The sequence below is a fragment of the Talpa europaea genome, assembly GCF_964194135.1.
Source record: "Talpa europaea genome assembly, chromosome: 12".
NCBI lineage: Eukaryota > Metazoa > Chordata > Mammalia > Eulipotyphla > Talpidae > Talpa > Talpa europaea.
Window position 1 is genome coordinate 44,493,946 of NC_140079.1, and position 23,091 is coordinate 44,517,036.

Below are 23,091 nucleotides of genomic sequence, written 5' to 3' on the forward strand. Positions count from 1 at the left end.
ATAATAAAAAAAATAAAATAAAATTTAACAAAAAAAGGCTTAATATCAGTGTAGTTTGAAACCTTCTACTTTACAAATCTTCAGACCCATATGTATTTATTGGTAAAGTTTCCTAATTAATTATTTATTTTTTAAAGATTTATTTATTTATGATTACAAGAACTGGGGTACAGGCCAGAGGTATTGGGGGGGGGTGAGAGGATTCACCAGAGACAAAGTGGAGAACAGAACAGGCAGACTGACCAAAGTACACTGCTGAGGGGAGCAGTGGGCTAGACAAGAGAGGTCTGCTACGCCATATAGGTAGCTCCATGCCTGGGGATGTAAATTGCACTGCAGAGGCTGCAGACAGCTTCACAGCACTGTGCTCAACCCCTTGTGCCACCAGGGACCCCCCCAATCATTTAAAGAAGAAAAATATCAATGGTATATGCTCTTGTCCTGAATGATATTACTAAGAAAAAAAAAAAATGAAAGCCAAAGCCTCAGAAAAATGTTGGCATGATTAATTCTACTAATTAATTAATTAATTATCAATTTATTAATTGATTCTATTAATTAATTTAAATCAAAGGGCCTCCCCAGTGGCACAGTGTTTGAGCCCTGGGTTGCGAAGCTGCCCGCAGCCTCTGCAGTGCTGGATCGATCCCTGGCTGCTCCCAGGCCACTGGAGGAGGGTCCCACATGGTGCGCAGACCTCTCCTGCCACCCGCTGCTCCCCTCAGCAGTGTACTTTGGTCCTTCTGCCCGCTCTGCTCCCTGCTCTGGCTCTGGTGAATTTCTTGCCCTCCCACACTTCTGACTGTACCCAGTGCTTGTATAAATAAATAAATTAATTTTAAAAATTTACATCAGATATAGTAAAACTATGTCTAGAATTCAGAAATACAAACATGCACAACCTAATTCAAACTAATGATCAAAAGAATTGAGATTTTTTACAAACAAAAAAAAAAAAGACATGATAACAGCCAAAAACACATGCTTAAATACTCAGTGTTACTCATTATCAGAAGAAACATATTAAAACCACAATGAGATACTAAGGTACAACTTTATCCCCACTATAATGCACAAAAATAATGACTAGGAAGGGCCTCCCCTGGTGGTGCAGCTGTTGAGCGCTGGGCTGCAAGGCTGCCCGCAGCCTCTGCAGTGCCGGTTAGTTCCTCGGCCACTGGCGAGGGGAAAGAAAGGAAAGAAAGAAAGAAAGAAAGAAAGAAAGAAAGAAGGAAGGAAGGAAGGAAGGAAGGAAGGAAGGAAGGAAGGAAGGAAGGAAGGAAGGAAGGAAGGAAGGAAGGAAGGAAGGAAGGAAGGAAGAAAGAAAGAAAGAAAGAAAGAAAGAAAGAAAGAAAGAAAGAAAGAAAGAAAGAAAGAAAGAAAGAAAGAAAGAAAGAAAGAAAGAAAGAAAGAAAGACTAGGAAAATCTGATATTGCAAGGTTAGACAGAAATATCACTGTATTGAACCAGCAGAAGGCTCCTGGAGAAGCCAGTGGTGAGCTGGGAAGTTCGCCCATGCCAGGCCCCTTCTGACCAGCAGTCCAAACCTAGAGGGGGAGTGGGCACCCACGGCCGGGGCAGACCGGGCACTCAGAAGAGTGTGCCTGAGACCAGGCGCACAGGGAGTGTGTCCTGCATTGCCATTTTAGACAGGGACATTTCTTCAGTAAAAACTGCCTGAAACCAGCAGAAGGCTCCTAGAGGAGCCAGAGGTGAGCTGGGAAGTTTGCCCAGGCCAGACCCCTTCTGGCCTGAAGTCCCAGCCTAGAGGGGGAGCAGGAACCCACCGCCAGGGAAGACCGGGTGCACAGGGAGTACGTCCTGCATTGCCATTTTAGAACAGGGACCTTTCTTCAGTAAAGACTGCCTGAAATCAGCAGAAGGCTACTGGAGGAGCCAGAGGTGAGCTGGGAAGTTCGCCCATGCCAGGCCCCTTCTGGCCTGCAGTCTGAGCCCAGAGAGGGAGTGGGAACCCACAGCCGGGGCAGGCCAGGCAGGCAGGGGAGTGTGTCCCCGCATCTGCATTTTAGAACAGGGAACTTTCTTCAGTAAAGACTGCTTGAAACCGACAGATGGCTCCCGGAGGAGCCAGAGGAGAGCGGAGAATTTCACCCAAGATGCTGGCCAGTCCCAGGAACATAGTGTCCCAATGCATACAGCAAATTAGAAAACAGACAGTAGGGAGTAGAAGAACCACATGCAACCAAGCAACTCCTCAGGAAAAAAGCACACCACAAAAAAAAAAAAAAAAAAAAAAAAAAAAAAAAAAAAAAAAAACACCCCCCAGATTGCAACAACAGTAACTTGGAAGAACTTATGAGCCTTCCAGAAAGAGAATTTAAAATTGCCATGATTAAAAAACTGACAGAAGTCATAAATGTAAACAATGATAAGGGAAAAATAATCAACGATCAGAAGAATGAGATTGAGTCTGTAAAGACGGAAGTAAAAGAAATGCAGGAGATAAAAGAATTAACGGAGGCACTAAAGAACTCTGAGAAAAGCAATGAAAGCAGAATAGATGAAAGGGATAAAGAAATAAGTATTCTTGAAGACACAGAAATAAAAAGAACCAAAACAGAAAAGGAAAGAGAAGTACGAAGAAAAAAGACTAAAGAAAGACCGGGAAGTATCTGACTCCATGAGGAAAGGAAATATAAGAGTTATAGGAATACAGGAAGGAGAGGAGAGAGATGTAGGAAGAGAGAAAATATTCAAGGAGATAATTGATGAGAACTTCCCAACGTGAAGAAGGAGCTGATAATTGATATAGAAGAAGCAAGAAGAACACCAAACTTCCACGATGAAAGGAAAAATACAGCAAGACACATAATAGTAAATCTCCCAAAAATCCAGGACAGGGAAAAAAATAATAAAGCTGACAAGAGCGAAGAAACAAATAACATTCAAAGGAAAACCAATCAGGCTGACATCAGACTTCTCCGAAGAAACACTACGGGCAAGGAGACAGTGGAGGGGCATAGTCAACAGATTCCAAGAAAACAGATGACAACCAAGAATACTCTACCCTGCAAAGCTCTCCTTCCTCTATGAAGAAAGAATAAGGACCTTCCCAGACAAATAGAACCTCTGGAATTTCATTACAACTAAACCCCCACTCCAAAAAATACTACAAGGAGTCCTAAAGCCAGAACCTCAGAGGGATGAATAACAACGAAAGAAGGCCAAAAAAAAAGTTATTAAAAGAATAAATAAATAAAATCAAAGGAAAGACAAACACAATGGCAAATACAGATGCTAACATATCAATATAAACTCTAAATGTAAATGGACTAAACTATTTAATAAAAAGACACAGAGTCGCAGGCTGGTTTAAGAAACAAAGCCCAACCTTTTGCTGTCTCCAGGAAACACATTTAGCTACAAAAGATAAAAATAGACTCAAAGTTAAAGGATGGAAAACAATCCTACAAGCAAATAGACCAAAAAAGAAAGCAGGAACAGCTATACTTATATGAGATAAAACAGATTTCAAACTCAAAAAGATAAAAAGAGACCCCCACAGTCACTACATTATGATCAAGTGGACAATATTTCAAGAAGAAATAACACTCATTAACATATATTCACCAAACGAAGGAGCACCAAAATATATCAGACAACTATTGTCATCTCTGAAAACAGATATCAGAGAAAACACATACGTAGTGGGAGACTTCAACACACCACTATCAACAATGGATAGATCAACGAGACAAAAAATAAGTAAAGACAGTAAAGCTCCAAATAAGGACCTAGAGCGCTTGGGCTTAACAGACATCCTTAAAACACTAACCTCCCCCCCCCAAAAAAAAAAAAAACAGAGTACACATTTTTCTCAAGCGCACATGGATCATTCTCCAGGATCAAACACATACTGGGAAACAAGACAAACATCAGCAGATACACCTAGATTGAAATCATATCAACCATCTTTTCTGACCATGAAGGCATCAAACTAGAAATAAACCATAAAAATAAGGCAAGGAACTCTCCTACCTCATGGAGATTGAAAACCACATTACTGAAAGACCACTGGACTAATGAGGAGATCAAAGAAGAAATTAAAAAAATCTTTGAATTGAATGACAAGGAGGACACCAATTTCCTAAAGCTTTGGGATGCAGCAAAAGCAGTAATAAGAGGAAAATACATAGCCAGAGAGAAACAAGAAAGAACTCAAAGAAACAACCTAATCTCGAAGCTCAAAGATCTAGAAAAAGAACAACAACAAAAAAAAACCCAAAACCAGTAGAAGAAAAGAAATAATAAAAAACAAAGGAGAAATAAATGAAATTGAAACTAAAAAAACAATCCAAAAGATCAATGAAACCAAGAGCTGGTTCTTCAAAAAAATCAATAAAATAGACAAATCCATAGCCAGGCTCACAAAGGAAAAAAGGGAGAAAGCACAAATAAATAGGATCATAAATGAAAGAGGAGAAATCACAATGGACACAGCAGAAATCAAAAGAATAATCAGTAACTACTATGAACAATTATATGGAAACAAGTTCAACAATCTAGAGGACATGGACAAATTCTTACAACTCAACAATCACCCAAAGCTAAATAAAGAAGAAATAGAACACCTAAACAGACCAATTCCAAGCAGCAAAATTAAAATGGTAATCAAAAACCTCCCCAAAAACAAAAGCCCAGGACCTGATGGATTTACAAATGAATTCTACCAAACATTCAGAGAAAAATTAGTGCCTATCCTTCACAAACTCTTCCAAAATATTGAGAAGGAAGGGACAATACCAAACACGTTCTATGAAGTCAACATTACACTAATACCAAAACCGAACAAGGACAACACAAAAAAGGAAAACTACAGGCCAATCTCCCTAATGAACACTGACGCAAAAATCCTCAACAAAATTTTAGCTATCAGAACCCAACAATTTATCCATAAGATAATTCAACACGACCTAGTAGGATTCATGCCAGGGACACAAGGATGGTTCAACATCCGAAAATCAATCAATGTTATCCAACACATCAACAAAAAGAAATATAAAAACCATATGATAATATCAATAGATGCTGAGAAAGCTTTCGACAAAGTGCAACACCCATTCATGATAAAAGCCCTTGAAATTCTTGGGATAAAAGGAACATATCACAACATCATAAAGGCCATATATGACAAACCAATAGCCCGTATAATTCTCAATGGTGAAAAGCTGAAAGCATTTCCATTAAGATCTGGAACAAGACAAGGATGTCCACTCTCACCACTGCTTTTCAATATAATACTGGAAGTCCTAGCCAGAGCAATAAGACAAGAGAAAGACATCCAAGGAATCCAAATAGGAAAAGAAGAAGTCAAACTATCACTATTTGCAGTTGATATGATAATATACATAGAGAACCCCAAAAACTCCACAGAAAAACTAATTCAACTCATCAATCAGTTCAGCAAAGTGGCAGGATACAAAATCAACATGCAAAAGTCAGTAGCCTTCCTATACACAAATAATAAATCTGAAGAAAAGGAAATGAAAAAAAAGCATATCTTATATTATCGAAACAAAAAAAAATCAAATACTTGGAAATAAATCTAACAAAAGAGGTAAATGATCTATACAAAGAAAACTATAAAACACAGTTAAAAGAAATAGAAGAAGACACAAAGAAATGGAAAGACATCCCCTGCTCATGGATTGGAAGAATAAACATTATTAAAATGGCCATCCTACCAAAAGCAATCTACAAATTCAATGCTATTCCAATCAAAATTTCAATGTCATTCTTCAAAGAAATAGAACAATTATTGATGAAATTCATATGCAATCACCAAAACCCCTGAACAACCAAAGCTTTCCTGAAAAAAAAAAAAGAATGGAATGGAGGCATCACACTCCCAGACTTCAAACTATACTACAAAGTCATTATCATCAAAACTGCATGGTATTGGAACAAGAACAGACACACAGACCAATGGAATCGAATAGAAAATCCAGAAATAAACCCACAGATTTATGGTCAACTAATCTTTGACAAAGGAGCAAAGACTATGCATTGGAGCAAAGAAAGATTGTTCAATAAATGGTGCTGGGAAATCTGGATCGCTACATGCAAAAGAATGAAGCTTGACCACTACCTCACACCATACACAAAAATCAACTCAAAATGGATTAAAGAACTAGACATAAGACCTGAAACCATAAAATGCATAGAAGGAAATATAGACGAAACACTACGTGATTTGCACATCAAAGACATCTTTACAGACACATCACCCAAAGCAAAGATCAACAGCTGGGACTACATCAAATTAAAGAGCTTCTGCACAGCAAAAGAGACAATGACAAAAACAAAGAGAAACCCCACCAACTGGGAGAACATTTTTGCACACAACTCTAATGATAAAGGACTGATCACAAAAATCTGCAAAGAGCTGATGAGACTCAACAACAACAACAAAGAAAATAATCCTGTCAAAAATGGGCAGAAGAGCTCAAAAGACACTTCTCTGAAGAGGAAATGAAAACGGCCAGCAGGCATATGAAAAAAATGTTCAACATCACTTGTAATCAGGGAAATGCAAATCAAAACTACCATGAGATACCATCTCACACCACTGAGAATGGCACATATTAAAAAAAACTAGCAACAACAAATGTTGGCGAGGATGTGGAGAAAAAGAAACTCTCCTGCACTGTTGGTTGGAGTGCAAACTGGTCCAACCACTATTTAGAGCTATTGTAATAGCTATTGTAATAGAGCTATTGTAATAGCTATTGTAATAGAGCTATTGTAATAGCTAAGCTTTGGAAACCACCCAAATGCTCAAAAGTAGATGACTGGATCAAGAAGGTGTGTTACATATACACCATGGAATTTTACTCAGCATTCAAAAAAGATAAATACATGCAATTTGCAGCAACATGGATGGTGCTGGAAGGGATCATGCTCAGCGAATTAAGAAAGAAAAAGAAATATACTGGATGGTCTCACTCATAGCAGGAATCTAGAAAACTTAAATAAGGGACCAGGAAAATGAATAACTGTAAGAAAGTAAAAATCAAAATCAACAAAAAACTATGAACCAGAGACACTCTATGGGGGTGGGGGAGGGGAGGAGAGGGATTGCTTTCAAAATAAGGGGGTTGCTATTGTATGGGGAATATAAAAATAAAATTTATTAAAAAAAAAGAAATATCACTGTATTTGTATTGAGAGTTACATAAAGCATAATCAGGTTGTCACCAGTTAATTATGAAGTTATACCTACACCACACACTTTCCTGTAGCATTCATTTAACAGAGAGAAATAAATGTGTATGTATATATACCAAGAACAAGTATTTTTGTATGGTAATACAATGTATGACTAAAATTTGGCTTATCGTAACTAAGGTCATCTATTTTGACTGTCTCTGTGTTTAAAATATGCATTTCCAGGTAGACTCCCTGAAAATCTGTATTTCATTACCAGTTTTTTTTTTCAATGATTTTGGTAGGCATATGAACTCCCAGATGAATAAGAAAATGAAGAGTGTAAAACCAGAAGGCCAGATAGAAAACAGATTAATTTGTTTAAATTTGTATTCTCAGGAAGATCAGTTAGGAGAGCACTAGAGTAATAAATGTAGAATTTCAGCCACAGTTTCCTCTACAATAAAGTTGTGTAAATGCCCTTACTAGTGAATGGAAGTTTTTTTTTCATAAAAATAATAAAAGTCATGTATATTTCTTTCAAATAATCAAGTAAATCAAAAGAAAAAAAATTCTTGGGATAATATATGTCATTTGAGAGGAAATTATTAAGAAATTCATGTTGACTCACAAGATAAGTGACAATGCAGTATAATAGATATTGAGGTCACCCACTCCCCTAAAACAACTATAAAGACATAATATTTGCTCATAGGAAAATTCAGGAGTTCCCCACAGAGTCCCAGGTCTCTCCCAAGGAGATTTCACTGAGATTGGTGACTTGCTGCAGGGAAGGAGAGGGAAGAGGTGAAAAGGACCACAGCCTGGAAAGTAGATTGCCCAGCCAACACTAGGTGTGGTGAGTTTCACTTATGGAGGGACTCTTCAGAAAGAGAAGGTAATGGAGTCATGTGTGCGTGTAAGTCTGGCCTAGGACACTGGGACTTCCCAATGGGCAGGAGCAAGGAAAGTTTCCTCCAACCTACTCCCAGGAGGTAATGCAACAAATTGTCTTTAAGTGGGGCCAGAGTCCTGCCAGCTTGGTCTCAGGTCCAATTTCAGAGGGAAGAACTGGCATGAGAGAGAGAGAAATAAGTTTTACCAAATATTTCTATAAAAAGATGGGATCAACTTTTGTCAGACCTTTGTTGCTGTGCTTTGAACACTGCTGCATTCACATGCAATTCTTCAATCCCTGCACAGCTGAAATTCAATCTGCAAAGGAATCTTACTTATCAGGGCCCTCTTTATGTCTTTGTTCCTCAGACTGTAGATGAAGGGGTTTAGCATGGGTGTGAACACAATGTACATCACCTATCTACTGCACTTGAGCATGAGCTGTGGAGAGTAGCAGAGCCAGGCACACTCTCAGAGCTGTGCAGTGAAAGAAGGAAACAACTGACAGGTGAGATGCACAGGTAGAAAATGCTTTATATTTGCCCTTAGTGGGTGGGATTGTATGGATGGAAGAAACTTTGAGTAAGTATAAGGATACCAAAGAGGGAACCACCACCCAGTCAGATAGACACAAATAAATCACCACATCATTGAGAAAGGTGTAAGAAGAGGACAGATGACCACCTGATTGAATTCACAGAAAAAGTGTGGGATTTACAAATTTGTACAGAAGGACAGCCATAGCAATATTAAGCTTTTCATTAAGGAAGACAGAACATTGATGATCCAGGACTCCAGAACCAGCATTTCACACAGTTGGGGGTTCATGATGACCATATAGTGTAGGGGGTAGCAAATGGGCACAACTTGGTCATGGTCCATCACTGTCAATAGAAAGATGTCCAACCTTGCCAAGAGTATGAAAAAATGCACCTGGGTGATGCAGTGCTTATAGATTATGGATTTACTCTGTTCTGAATATTCCCAGTGTCTTTGGATGGTGGTAGAGGTGAAATAGATGTCAGAAAAGGACAGACTGGAGAGAAAGAAGTATATAAGCATGTGGAGGTGGGAGTCTGAGCTGACGGCCAGGATGATGAACAGGTTTCCAAACACAGTGATCAGATACATGGGAGGAATAGTCCTAATAAGAGGGGTTGCTATTCTGCTTCCTCTGAAAATCTCAGCAGAAGAAATTCTGAAATGTGTGCATCATTGATTAATTTCATGTAATGGAGCTGACTTTCAGGAGAAAGGAAAATAACAAGACTTATTTTCACAAACATATTACCAACCTATTAAAATGTCTCTATTTTTCTAAGAAGTTAATTATAACACTCTGTGTATGATTTCATTTAGGGGATCCTCAGTGACACCTTTGATACAGTATTTTGACCAAGTATTTTCTTTTCCCTTTCAGATAATTTGTTTAAAAAAATTGAATGCTGACTGTGCTTTTGGCACTTACCTAGGCAACGAGTTTTGTGCATTGTTCAAAAAAATTCCAATTCAATGGTGGAGAAAGAATGCATAAGCACACAATAAAATAACATAACATTTTACAAGTTGACACATAGTATGAAGCATAGGGAGACAAGTATAAAGAGAGAGTGAATAGGCAATTTAGTTGTTCTTGGGTATTTAGATAAGACATGTAGACATGCCACGTTTAAACAAAGATATCAGTTAAGAGAGGGAAGGGAGATGCAAATTTATATGGGGATTCATGTGCCCACCTAAGGGAACAGACAGAGCAAGTACCTGAAAGGTGCTTGTTTCAAATATTCAAGTAAGAAAAAGTAAAGCAATCTGCACAGAAAAAAAAAAATATCAATAAAACAAAAAGACATACTACTGAATGGGGGAAGGGAGAAAAACAGGAGGAGAAGGAGGAAGAGCAGGAGAAGTGGGAAAAGATGGGGAGAGGATTGAAAGAAGGGAAAGAGATTTGGAGAAAGATAAATGAATAAAGAAGAAAAAGTTTTAATAATTAAGATGTTTTCTCAGAGACTGAGCTGGCCTCTGGTGGGCTTGTCAACCTTTATTATACTCCCTTGATACCCATGAAAAAGGATAATGAATAAAAATAAAATTGTCAATTAAGAAATAGTGATTTTTTTGCATTTTCTCTCTGGAGAAGTTTCTTTTTAGCTCTTCTGCCCATTTTTTGAGTGGGTTATTCACTTTGTTTTGTTGAGTTTCATCAGCTCTTTGTAGAATTTTGTGATCAGCATGCGGAGAGCACGTTAAAAAAGGAAAATAACAAGACTTATTTTCACAAACATATTACCAACCTTTTGAAATGTCTCTATTTTTGTAAGATGTTAATTATAATACTCTGTGTATGATTTAATTTAGGGGATCCTCAGTGACATCTTTGATACAGTATTTTGACCAATTATTTTATTTTCCCTTTCAGATAATTTGTGTTAGTGTTGTGTGCAAAAATTTTCTCCCAGTCAGTGGGGCATCTCTTTGTTTTGGTTACTGTCTCTTTTGCAGTACAGAAGCTCTTTAATTTGATGTAGTCCCAGCTGTTTATCTTTTCCTTCACTTTGTTTTTGGTGATGTGTCTTTAAAGAAGTTACTGAAGTGTATGTCGTGAGGCTGGAAGGGATCATACTCAGTGAAATAAGCCAGAAAGAAAAAAAAAAATACCGGATGGTCTCACTAATAGCAGGAATTTAGGAAACCTCAATAAAGGATCAGGAAAAGGACTAATTATAACAAAGTAAAAATCAAAATCAACAGGCAACTATAAACCAGAGTCACATTACGGAGGAGGGGGGAAAGGGAATAGGATGAAAACAAGGGGGGTGGTGGGAAAAAATGAAAAATGATGTAAAAATATATATAAAATAAACTTTAAAAAAGAAATAGTGATTTTAATGATACATTTATGATAAGTACCTTACATATACATATTGTACACCCAAGAGAAAATGGGCCAGTGTCTGCTTGTGAGCCGGAGTGACATTCGGAAAGGGTATTCTCAGTGGTGAAGTCTGTACTGTGCATTGTAAGATGTTGGGAACATTCTGGCTTCCCCCTCACTCCTTGCTGTGAGTCTGAAATGTCTGTGAACATTGCTCAGTGTCACTCGGGGACAAAATTCATTCCCCACTTTGAACCACATTTTGAACTTAATCTCAGCACATTTTCTGAACATTGTTATAATAACAATTTTATGATGATAACAATTTAATGATATAAAAATGATCAACATTGTGAGTATTTCTCATTGTGAAATATTACACAGCCATTGAAATCAATACATTCTTAATTGCTCTTTAGAGCAAATGAGGGGGCCTACCTGGTGATGCAGGAGGTTGAACACAGCACTGTGAGGTGAGAGTTCTATCCCAGGCTGGCTGGGGAGCAACCCACATTGTGTGGAAGACCTCTCCTGACTTGCCCAGTGCTACCCTCATCAGTGTGTTTCAGTACATCTGCCTGTTCTGCTCCCCACTCTCTCTGGTGAGTCTTCTCACCACTCACAACTCTGGCCTATACCCCACTTCTTAAAAATAATAATAATAATAATAAGCAAATGAACAAACAGTGTCTTCCCTTGCCTTTGGTAAAGGTAACTCTCCTCTCAGATGACAACAGGGAAGTGTTCTTGGCCTCATTTCTCTATCCTGAGGGTCAACTGGGTTGCTGTGTTCACTGGGACCAGACCAGGTTTCCTAGAGAGTCTCATATGGAGATCTGAATTCCTTATTGGATGGAAGTGACAAGACAGAGCTCTGTACTCAGATGAGACAGCTGTGAGGAGCGAACCATCTATCCTTTAACAGGAAATAGGGCTGGACAAAAAACATACACAACAAAAGCAAGCCCCTTCCAACCCAAGGCTATGTATTATTTACAATGCTCTATTTCTATCCGCTCATTAGTCACATTCCTCTTGTTACTCCCTCCTCTATGGACACAGTTCCTCTGTGAAAACCATTCTAGACAGCAATGGGATTCCCTGTTCCCAAGAGGCCAGGTTAGAAATCAAATTTATTCCATTTTTTCACTCTTCTATGAACTCGCCTCCTTTTCAGATCTCCTAGTACAATTTCTTACTTCTGAGTTGAAATTTTCTACCAAGTCCAAAACTGAGGAATGGGTCTGGATTATGTCCCTCATGTCTTCAGAGATTCAGCTTGTGCTGGGAACATAACTCTGGCATCCAAAGAGATGTTACCATCCTTCACAGCAAGGAATCAAGCTGACTGTTTGTGATAATAGAACATGGCACTGAACTCATAAGCTTCGTGAAACTTTGCAAAAACTATTAGAAGATTTTACTTCTATCACAATAATAGGGAGACCAGCAATGCCCCAGACCCCAAACTATTTTATTATGTCACAACTCTCAAGAGTTATAAGGTGAAAAACTACCTAGACCAGAAATGCCTCCACTAAAAATACATAATTTGCATTATCATCTACTGCAAGCCAGAGATTCCAACACCCCAGCATTCCAGTATTTCTAACAAGCTCCTGATGATGTTAATGTTGAAGGCCCTGGTCTGTGGACCACTATTTGAGTAGTAAGACTATGCTTCTATGTTAGAGTCAAGGTAATAGTTTCTGGCCTTCTGTACCAAGCCAGTTTTGATGTAATTTTGAAGGAAGAGTGCATTCACTTTCACCAGTGGCTGTGACAGATTATTTGTTTATTTCCTTCAGATAACATTCCTTGAATGACAAAAATTAACACCTTCATGAAAAGAAAACTGTAGCAGGCACAGTAAAGATCCCCCAAATTTATGTACATCCCAAACCAAGACATTGTATGTGATTTTTATAGCATTTGAGGATTTAGAGATGGAATAAGTTCCCTAACCTTAAAACAGGAAGATAAGATTAAAACATGGAATCCTGAAACAGATACATCCCAGCAACATGAATTTTCCTTACGATATCATTGGTATCTAGAAGAAAACTTTCCACCAAAAAAGAGTAAATGACAAGAAATACGAAACAAGGCCTGTCTGGTGGTGGAAGGGCTTAAGATGTAACCTATGAAGCGATCCGCAGCCACTTCAGAACAAGTTCAATCCCTGGCCAGTGAGCTACCCACTTGTTACAGCAGACCTCTCCTGATTCACCTGCTGCTCCCCTCAGCAATGTATTTCAGTCAATCTGCCTGTTCTGTTCCTCACTCTGCCTCTGGTGAATCCTCTTACCCCCCACACCTCTGTCCTGTACCCCAGTTCTTGTATGCATAAATAAATAAATCTTTAAAAAATACAAAACACGTGTGTTATTGAAGATGGGGTAACTAAATCAGAGTTAAGAAGGTGTTTGCCTATACCATCCAGGCATGCCCAGGTATGTTCATCCATGTTCAGGCACGTCCATCTCTGAAACAAAGTTGGCCTGCCACAGACCATGAAGGACTGAAACTCAAGCAATCATTGACCAATTAACTCTTCATCTCAATGTCCTTTGATGAGGTATTGGGTTCCAAGAGCAGGGTCCTTTGATTAATTCTGCAAAAGTTTCATCAGAGTTCCCCTTTCAGCAGCACAAGTTGAGTTTCTCCAGGAGACAAAGACCTTTGCACAGCTACAGGCAGGCAAAGCTTATTTTAAAAAGGATAGGTTTATTGGGAAAAAGAGAAAAGAAAGTGAGGCACTTGCATGTTCATTGGGGGACAGGAGAGATGCATATTCCCAGTGCAGAAATTTTACTAATACAGTGTCCTTTTAGGGGAAGGGGTGCATCCTTTTGTGGAATTGTTATCCAATGTTAAATTAATTACTTTAAGTGTGTGATTAAATTGATAAGTAGGGACCAGTGATTCTCTACAATGGCCCTCCATCTCCATATTCCAACCTCTGCTTGGCAATCCACACACTTTGTCCAGTGTTCTGATACATGATATAGCAATTGTCCCTAAGGGGTTTTCATTTTTATAGTTGATTTAGCTCTTTTAGTCATATCTTCCCCTCCTCCAGTGTCTGGTCTTGGGACACCTCCCTCCTAAATTGTCTATTCTTACCATGTAGGATTGAAACTCATCTAATCATTGCCTAATTGATATTCCATCTGATCTGCATGCCATTGGACCAATTAATACTCATTTTTTCTAACCTGATTTTCATAGTTGACCTCCAATAAATGAGATGGACTTCACATACTGATTTGCATAGCTGTTTGGAGAGAAAACTGAACTGACCTTTCTATTAAACATAAGTCCTACCCAATCCAGGGAGTTCAGATATGTTACTCAATAAAATTGAGTCAAATATCCCAGCTACAGTCCTAATAAACCCCCATGTAATCATATTTTACCTCATAAAAAGGAAGATTAGCTATGTTTATCCATTAATACAATTGGCCTCTTAAATGTGAACAGGGATAAAAAAATCACAGGTATAATAGTTTTGAAAATGCTACACTCAGTCTCAAAATCTGTAGGAAGGGCCATGAATAAAAGACACAGAAGGACACCATTTCAAACTGGAGTTAGAACGGTCACAGAATCTCTTCTGAGCTTCCAGAAGTAATCCAATGAGACTACAGTTTCTGACATCCACCACTTGTTCTCTTTAGTGGTGGACATATTTTATGGAAACAAAGAGAATCTAATGTAGACAATCATTCAATACAATTTGGAAAGGTATGGGCCTCCCTGGTGGCGCAAAGGATTAAGATGCAACCTGTGAGCTGTCTGCAGTCACTGCAGCAGGAATTCTATCCCCAGCTGGCCAGGGAGCTACGCACATGGCACAGCAGACCTCTCCTGACTTGCCCACTGCTCCCCTCAGCAGTACATTTCAGTCATTCTGCCTGTCTGTCCCTCACTCTTTCTCTGGTGAATCCTCTCACCCCCTGCACCTCTGGCCTGCACCCCAGTTCTTGTATGCATAAATCAATAAATATTAAAAAAAAAACAATTTGGAAAGGTGGAGCAAAGACATGGTGGAATAGCCTTTACTGCAAACTCTCCTTCAGCAACTAAAATAGCAATTGTGACACACACATCTCCTCCACAGCTTATTGGCAGCATGGCTGGATAGACTCACTTATTTTGCCAAGGTGGGTGCTCTGTTAATCACTATGTTTCAAAGCAGGGTAAGGTGAGGAGAGTCTTAGAGTTGTGACCATTCCTGGGAAACTGAGGAACATGGGGCAATTATTGGCTCATTGCTCTAGACTGAAACAGGGAGCCTGAGGGCAGTTTGGAACAAAGTAGACACCTAGACCTCTGGAATAGAACTCAGAGCCCAGAAATAAGACTGTATATTTACAGACACTTAATGTACAATAAAGCAATGAATTTTATACACTGGAACAAAGAAAATTTCTTCAATAAATAGTCATGGGAAAACTAGACTGCCCAAAGCTAAAGAATGCAATTAGACTACTGTCTCACACCATGCATGAATATCAACTCTTAATGGATCAAAGACTCAGATGTAAGATCAGAAACCATGACATATATAAAAGAAACAGAATAAAAACACTCATACACAAAATTTACAAATCTCTTTGAGGACACATTTCAAGCAGCAAGGAAAACAAAGGAGAATATATAAAAAACTGGGACTTCATCAAACAAAAGTCTTCTGTGGAACACAAAAGGCAGTAATAAAAAAAATTAAGGGACAACCTGAAAATGGGAGAAAAGTTTGTACATCATCCATCTGACAGGGATTGATATGGATGATATTCAGAGACCATATAAATAAACAACTCACAGCAGGAATTTAGAAAACCTAAATAAGGGTCCAGGAAAAATACTAACTATAATAAAGTAAAAATCAACAAGCAACAAGCAACTATAAGCCAGAGACACACTACAAGGGTGTGGGGGAGAGGGAGTAGGATCAAAACAATGGGGCTGGAAATAGTATGGGAACTATAACCAAGATAAAAATGCATACATTTTGCAAAAATGAACAATGATGTAAAAATATATATAAGATATTCCAATACCATGCAGTTTTGATGATTATGGCTTTGTAGTATAGTTTGAAGACCAGGAGTGTGATGCCTCCATTCTCCACTTCTTTTTTCAAGAGAGCTTTGGCTATTCAGGGTTTTTGGTGATTCCATATGAATTTCATCAATAATTGCTCTATTTCTTTGAAGAATATCATTGAAATTTTTATTGGAACAGCATTGAATCTGTATATTGCTTTTGGTAGGATGGCCATTTTAATAATGTTAATTCTTCCAATCCATGAGCAGGGGATGTCTTTCCATTTCTTTGTGTCTTCTTCTATTTCTTTTAACAGTGTTTTATAGTTTTCTTTGTATAGGTCTTTTACCTCTTTTGTTAGATTATTCCCGAGTATTTGATTTGTTTTGTTTCAATAATAAAATATATTTTTTTTATTTCTTTTTCTTCAGATTTATTGTTTGTGTGGAGATTTCTTGACCTACTAAAGATAGAGCTTCCATATGATCTAGCAATTCCATTCCTGGGTATTTAACCAAATGACACAGAGACATTAATTCCAAAGGGCACCTGCATCCCTATGTTTATATCAGCACTATTTATAATAGCTAAGCTATGGAAACAACCCAAATGTCCAAAAATAGATGACTGGCTCAAGAAGATGTGGTACATAGGCACAATGGAATATTACTCAGCAATCAAAAAAGATAAACACATGTAGTTTTGCTGCAACATGGATGGAGCTAGAAGGGATCATGCTCAGCAAAATAAGTCAGAAAGAAACAGAAAAATACCGGATGGTCTCACTTATAGCAGGAATTTAGTAAACCTAAATTAGGGACCAGGAAAAAGACTAGCTAATACAAAGTAAAAATCAAAATCAACAAGCACTGTAAACCAGAGACACACTACAGGGGTGTGGGGCAGGGAGAGGAAGGACTAGGGTCAAAATAAGGGGGGGGTGCAATTGTATGGGGAATATAACCAAAATGAAAATGCATACATTGTGCAAAAATTAAAAAAATGGTGTAAGAATTATATAAGATAAAATATTAAAAAATATATATAAGATAAAATAAAAATGATCCAAAAATAAACAAATGAACCAATAATAAAATGTACAAAATCTCCAAGTAGACAGTCCTCTAAAGAAGACATCACTTGGCCAATAGACCTGAAAATATGTTAGTCATTTGCCATCACTTAGCATCAAGGAAATGTAGATTAAAGCACAATGAGATACCATCTCACACCTGTGAGAATGGTCATGATAAAATCAACAAAATCAACAAGTGCTGGGGAGGGTGTGGGGGAAAAAGGAAGCTATTTCACTGTTGGTGGAATCTAGACAGGTCCAGACTCTCTGGAAGTTGTATTGAAGTTACTCAAAACACTAAAATATGATGTGCCCTATGACCCAGAAACTTTACTCCTAATAATCTACCAAAGAACATGAAAAACACTAAATCAAAAAGGAACCTGCACTCCTACGTTTATTGACAGATATTTACAATAGCCAAGATAAGGAAACAATATCAAAGTCCCAAAACAGATGAATGGATATTTTTGGCATGTACTCAGCAATTAAAAAAGATAGAATCATGGCATATGGTGTCAACTTAGATATAGGTGGAAGGGATTATGCTTAGCGAAATAAATCAGAAGAGAAAGATAAATACCAGATGATTTCACGTATATGTGTGTAATGGCAGGATGGGATAGAGCTGTTTCTATGATCTGGCAGATGGGTAAAGGAGAGTCCTGGAGGCTTGGGTGGTTTTTTTCAGGCTTTTATTGAGCTTTTACATGTAGTACAGCAATCGGGTACACGGCAGGCAGGGGTTCCAGGGGCCAGGAGGCCGGTAGTCTTCACTCTGGGCTTCTCTAGCTTTCTTTCTCTCCTTCTTTCTCCTGCCTCTCTCCTACCTCTGCTTCTCTTGGGGAATATCTCAATACTGCTACTATGGCCCTCAGAAGTAAACAACACAACTGATAAGAATGTAACAAAATATGGGGTGGGGCATCAGGCAGGGTAATCCTAGTGACTAGAGGACAGAAAAGCCTGAGAATCGTTTACCCTACAATGTTCAACATAGAAAGACCAAATAGAAGGTCAGACAAAGAAAATATTAAAAGCACCATTGATCTGGGCGTCCAAGAGAGGAGCAGAAAGGTGCAGACTGAGAACAGAAGGGGAAGAACACATTGAATTTTGAGTGAGGCTCCCAGAAGGGGGATGTGGTAGGTTAGGAACAAATGGGTGGTTGGGATCTAAGGGAGGAATCCTGGGGCTTATGTTGTGAGTATGGCTAAATAACATGCAATTTTTGAGGTGTAATCTAATACCCCTAAGACATATGCCATGATATATATTGATATTAATTCAATAAATAAAACAAAAATTTCTTTATATAAACAAGGGAAAAAAGATTTGACACCTATGTGACAATCATATAAAAAATGAATTCATCATTAAATATATGTCCACCACTTGCTTTATGGTTTTGTGTCTTAATTCCATATTATTTTTTTAAAGATTCATTTATTTATACAAGAACCAGGGTACAGGCCAGCTGCTCGGGAGGGTGAGAAGATATTAACCAGAGACAGAGTTGGGAACAGAACAGGTAGACTGACAAAATACCCTGCTGAGGGGAGCAGCGGGTGAGGCAGGAGAGGTCCGCTGCACCATCTGAGTTTCTCCCCGGCTGGCCAGGATCAAACCCATGCTGCAGAGGCTGTGGACAGCTCCACAGTGCAGCACTCTACTGCCTGCACCAACAGGGAAGCCCTGAATTCTATATTCTTTTAATTACATGTTAGTTCAAACATTCATTATTTTTTTCTAACCTCTGTCAAATTGAGAGGAAATTTGAGTTTGTTGTGTACATCAATATGTGTGTTTAATTAAAACAAAACTTTTACTAATAAATACACAAATACATACACACAAACTTTAACTATAAAAATTTTATTCAAAAAAATATGTCCACACATATCATTTATTGCCGGCAACATTGATCTGAAGTGGTATTTCTTATCCCACGTTACCTTCAGAAATAAGGAAGTTGAGATTGTGGGAGAGTTCATTTCTAAGAGTTCACAAAATTCCATTAAATCTTACCACACACTTCTTGAATTGGACACAAATGGGAACGTATAACAAGTGCTATAGCTTTCTATGGTTCTTTCTAGTCATCAAAAAGCACATTGTAAATATGTGCAACATATTATGCAGTGTAATAATAAATACTTAAAAGGAAAATGTTTTAAGATTCCTGCATCAGAATAATATTCACAGCACAGGTCACTGATTAAAAGTAAACAGTGGTAAGAGCCATTGCTTTTACTTGAGAACAAAGGGAAATATCACATGTAAAATAGGAATCACAGAAATAAAGAAATTCACATTCAATACTATTTCTTGCTGCAAAAATAAATGAATAATGATGTAAAAAATTTAAAAAATAATAAAAAATAACAAAAAGATGTATTATATTTTGAAAAAAAATAAAAGATGAGCGTAGATACATAAATATGGTGAATTTAGCATATATTCCTGGGAGAGACCCTGGCACAGGCATCACCCTGGACAAGCCTCACAAGCACAATCTAGACACTCAAGCTGCCTGTGGAGCCCTGCAGAGCCTAGTGAATCACAGTAGCTCCTGGTCCTCAGGGCCTGATATTAACTCACTTGCATGTAGGAAGTCCTGGCAGTAGCAGCTAGATGTTAACTACAGTCACAGTGAATAGAGTTTTAGAAAATTATAATAATCTTCACTGGTTTGTATTTTTTCTTGGCATTTGTGGTTATATTAGTATCAGACAACTGTATTTAAAAATTCTACACAGCTAATTTCCAGGTAACTAGAAGAGGTGGTCTTTTTATAGGAAAACAGTGACCCTTATTGCATTCCCGGAGAGAAATTGAAGTTCTCTCACAGTCATGCTTTCATCACAAAAGATGATAAAGTTCTGTGTATAATGAAGATATATAAATATGATAATATTATAGAATTAACTCACTATCATTTTCTTTATAAAAAATAAGAAGGGGAATTGTTTCCTTTAAGAGCTAGAAAAGCAGTCCTAGGTTTCGCAGCATTGGAAGGTTTCAACCAGACACATGCCAATAAATCAGTACCATTTTTTTTTCAATTCCTATCACTTTTTTTCAACTTACAGACATGAATTCTCCATATTTGAAGAAGTAGGTGTACCACATGAAATGGGAACACAATGCATTCATTGTATTTTACTAGATGATTAAAATTTGTTTCATGATATTGAAGATTATTTTGATCTTAAGGTCATATTAATTAGGTCAACATATTTATTAAAATATGTCTTCAGCAAAGACTAATATGTGTGATAATCATGTTGGCTTGGACTAAGGGATGTTTAATGTAGACAGATATGAAGAACAGGATCCTAAGAGGGGAATAAAACCTAGGGAGCTATGGAGCCCACTATCTGTTAAGTGTCCTTTTTGTCAGGAGGGTGGTTAATGTAGTGAACACAAAAGGATGGCAAAAAGATGAAAAGCTGGGCCTCCCCTGGTGGCGCAGCAGTTGAGCGCTGGGCTGTGAAGCTGCCCGCAACCTCTGCAGTGCCAGTTCGATGCCCGGCCACCGGCGAGGTTCCCACATGGTGCGACAGACCTCTCCTTCCACGCCTGCTGCTCCCCTCAGCAGTGTACTTCATTTGTCTACCTGTTCTGTTCCCTACTCTGGCTCTGATAAATTCTCTCACACTCCCACCCTTCGGACTGTACCCAGTGTTTGTATTAATAAATAAATCTTTAAAAAAATAAAAAAAAGATGAAAAGCTTTGTTATCGTACTTCCTCTGTTATAAAATTATATAAGCATCCTTGGTCATCAAGTATAGTTTGTTAGCCTAAGGAATAGCAGAATTTGATGACCTTAAACTACAACAAACAAAATAAAATATTTGGTATGTTATAAGACATTGGAAGAAACCATTATAAGAAATCCATGTTGTCATATTATGTGAGGGGAATATCTAATTTTTTCTTGTTAAGATTGGAATAAATTTCATGAAGTAGGAAAACCACAAAGGGAAAATCTGTTGAACATCAAAAAGAGCTGAAAATATAATAAAGTGAGTTATGTAAACAAAATAGAGAAATTGAGGTCCAAGAGGAAATTCCACGATGTGAAAAAAAGAGCAAGTTCTCCTTCCTAGTTTGATCAATAAAGTCCAATTTCTGACAATTAGTCTCCAAAGTTTAAAATTATGGGTGCTTCTTCAGCCCTGGGATAATTATCTTTTTGTATATGTCTTTAAAATGAATGTTGTCAGGGCACTTTTTATTTCTTTGTTCCTCAGGCTGTAGATGAAGGGGTTCAGCATGGGTGTGACCACAGTATATATCACCGAGGCTATTGCACTTAAGCGAGAGCTGTGGGGAACAGCAGAACTAAGGTACACTCCCAGGGCTGTGCAGTAAAATAAAGAGACAACTGAGAGGTGAGATGCACATGTGGAAAATGCTTTATACTTGCCCTGAGCTGAAGCGATTCTGCGGATGGAAGAAACTATCTTACAGTAAGAGTAAAAGATAACAAAAAGGGAACCACCACAGAGTAGGATAGTCTCAAAATACATTACCATATCGTTGAGAAATGTGTCAGAACAGGCCAGTTTGACAACCTGGTTGAGTTCACAGAAAAAGTGTGGGATTTCCACATTTGTGCAGAAGGACAGCTGTAACAGCATTAAGCTTTGTATTAAGGAATACACAGCACTGATGATCCAGATCATCAGGACCAGCAGTCCACACAGCTGAGGGTTCATGATAACCATGTAGTGCAAGGGGTGACAGATGGCCACATAGCGGTCATAGGCCATCACAATCAGGAGAAAGTTGTCCAATCCTGCAAAGAGTATGGAAAAATACACCTGGGTGATGCAACCTTTATAGGTAATGACTTTGCTGTGTGTCTGGATGTTAACCAACATCTTTGGGATGGTGGTCGAGGTGAAACAGATGTCAGCAAAGGACAGGTTGGAGAGGAAGAAGTACATGGGCGTCTGGAGATGGGAGTCAGAGCTGACGGCCAGGATGATGAGCAGGTTTCCAAGCACAGTGATCAGATACATGGTGAGGAATAGTCCTAATAAGAGGGATTGCTGTTCTGCTTCCTCTGAAAAACTCAGGAGAAGAAATTCTGAAATTTGTGTATCATTGACTGGTTTCATGTAGTGCAGGTGACGTCCAGAAAAAGAGAAATAACAAGACTTATTTTCAAAAACTTCTATCACTAACCTATTTACTTGAATTGTCTCCATTTATATTTTTGTAAGAAGTTAATTATAATATCCTCTTTATGATTTCCTTTAGGGCATCCTCTGTGACACATCTGATATAGAATTTTTGCCCCGGTCATTTTTTCTTTTTCACCTGTAGGATCATGTTTTAGACAGTTTTGATAATAAATTATTTTATTTAAGGAATATATTAATAAATGGAATGCTGACTGTGGTTTGCACACTTTCTAGATGATAACTTAAAGCATGGTAATACAAAATTCCAATTCAATGGTGGAGAAAGAATACATCAGTAAAGAATAAAAATTATATATAACATTTTATATTGTGAATTTTGGGACCAAGAAAAAGAAACCAATTATAAAATAGAGAGTGAGTGGGGATATAATTTTTCTTGGGTATTTGGATAAGACCTGGATTCCTGTGGACATGCCACATTTGAACAAAGACCTCAGGTGAGAGAGGGGAGAGGGGCTCAAGGTTATGTGATGTCATGTGTGCCCAGCAAAGAGAACAGCAAGTGAACAGGTGCTGAAGATGATGCTTGCTTCATATATTCAACTTGAAAGATGTGAAGTCATCTGCACAGCAAAAGAAAATATCAATAACACAAAAAGACATACTTCTGAGTGGGGGAAGGAGAAGCAAGAGGAGGAGGAGAATAAAGAAGGGAAACAAAGTGAATAAAGAGGGAAAAATTGAATAAGCTAGATGGTCCCTCAGATGCTCAGCTCTGTGGCCTTCTCAACCCTGATTATATTTCCTTGATACCCTACAAAAATGATGAAAGAATAAAAAACTCTGCCCAAGTAAGACATGGTGAT

At 38.1% G+C, this 23,091-nt stretch overlaps 1 protein-coding gene across 1 annotated transcript; it reads right to left on the minus strand.

Annotated features, from left to right (window-relative positions):
• Positions 1-21,259: 21,259 nt before the first annotated feature.
• LOC311181545 (olfactory receptor 7A10-like) lies at positions 21,260-22,198 on the minus strand (the record flags this gene model as incomplete). Its single annotated transcript, XM_084249996.1, has 1 exon — positions 21,260-22,198. The coding sequence occupies one exon, from the start codon at positions 22,196-22,198 to the stop codon at positions 21,260-21,262; it is 939 nt and encodes a 312-aa protein (XP_084106122.1).
• Between the last annotated feature and the right edge of the window lie 893 nt (positions 22,199-23,091).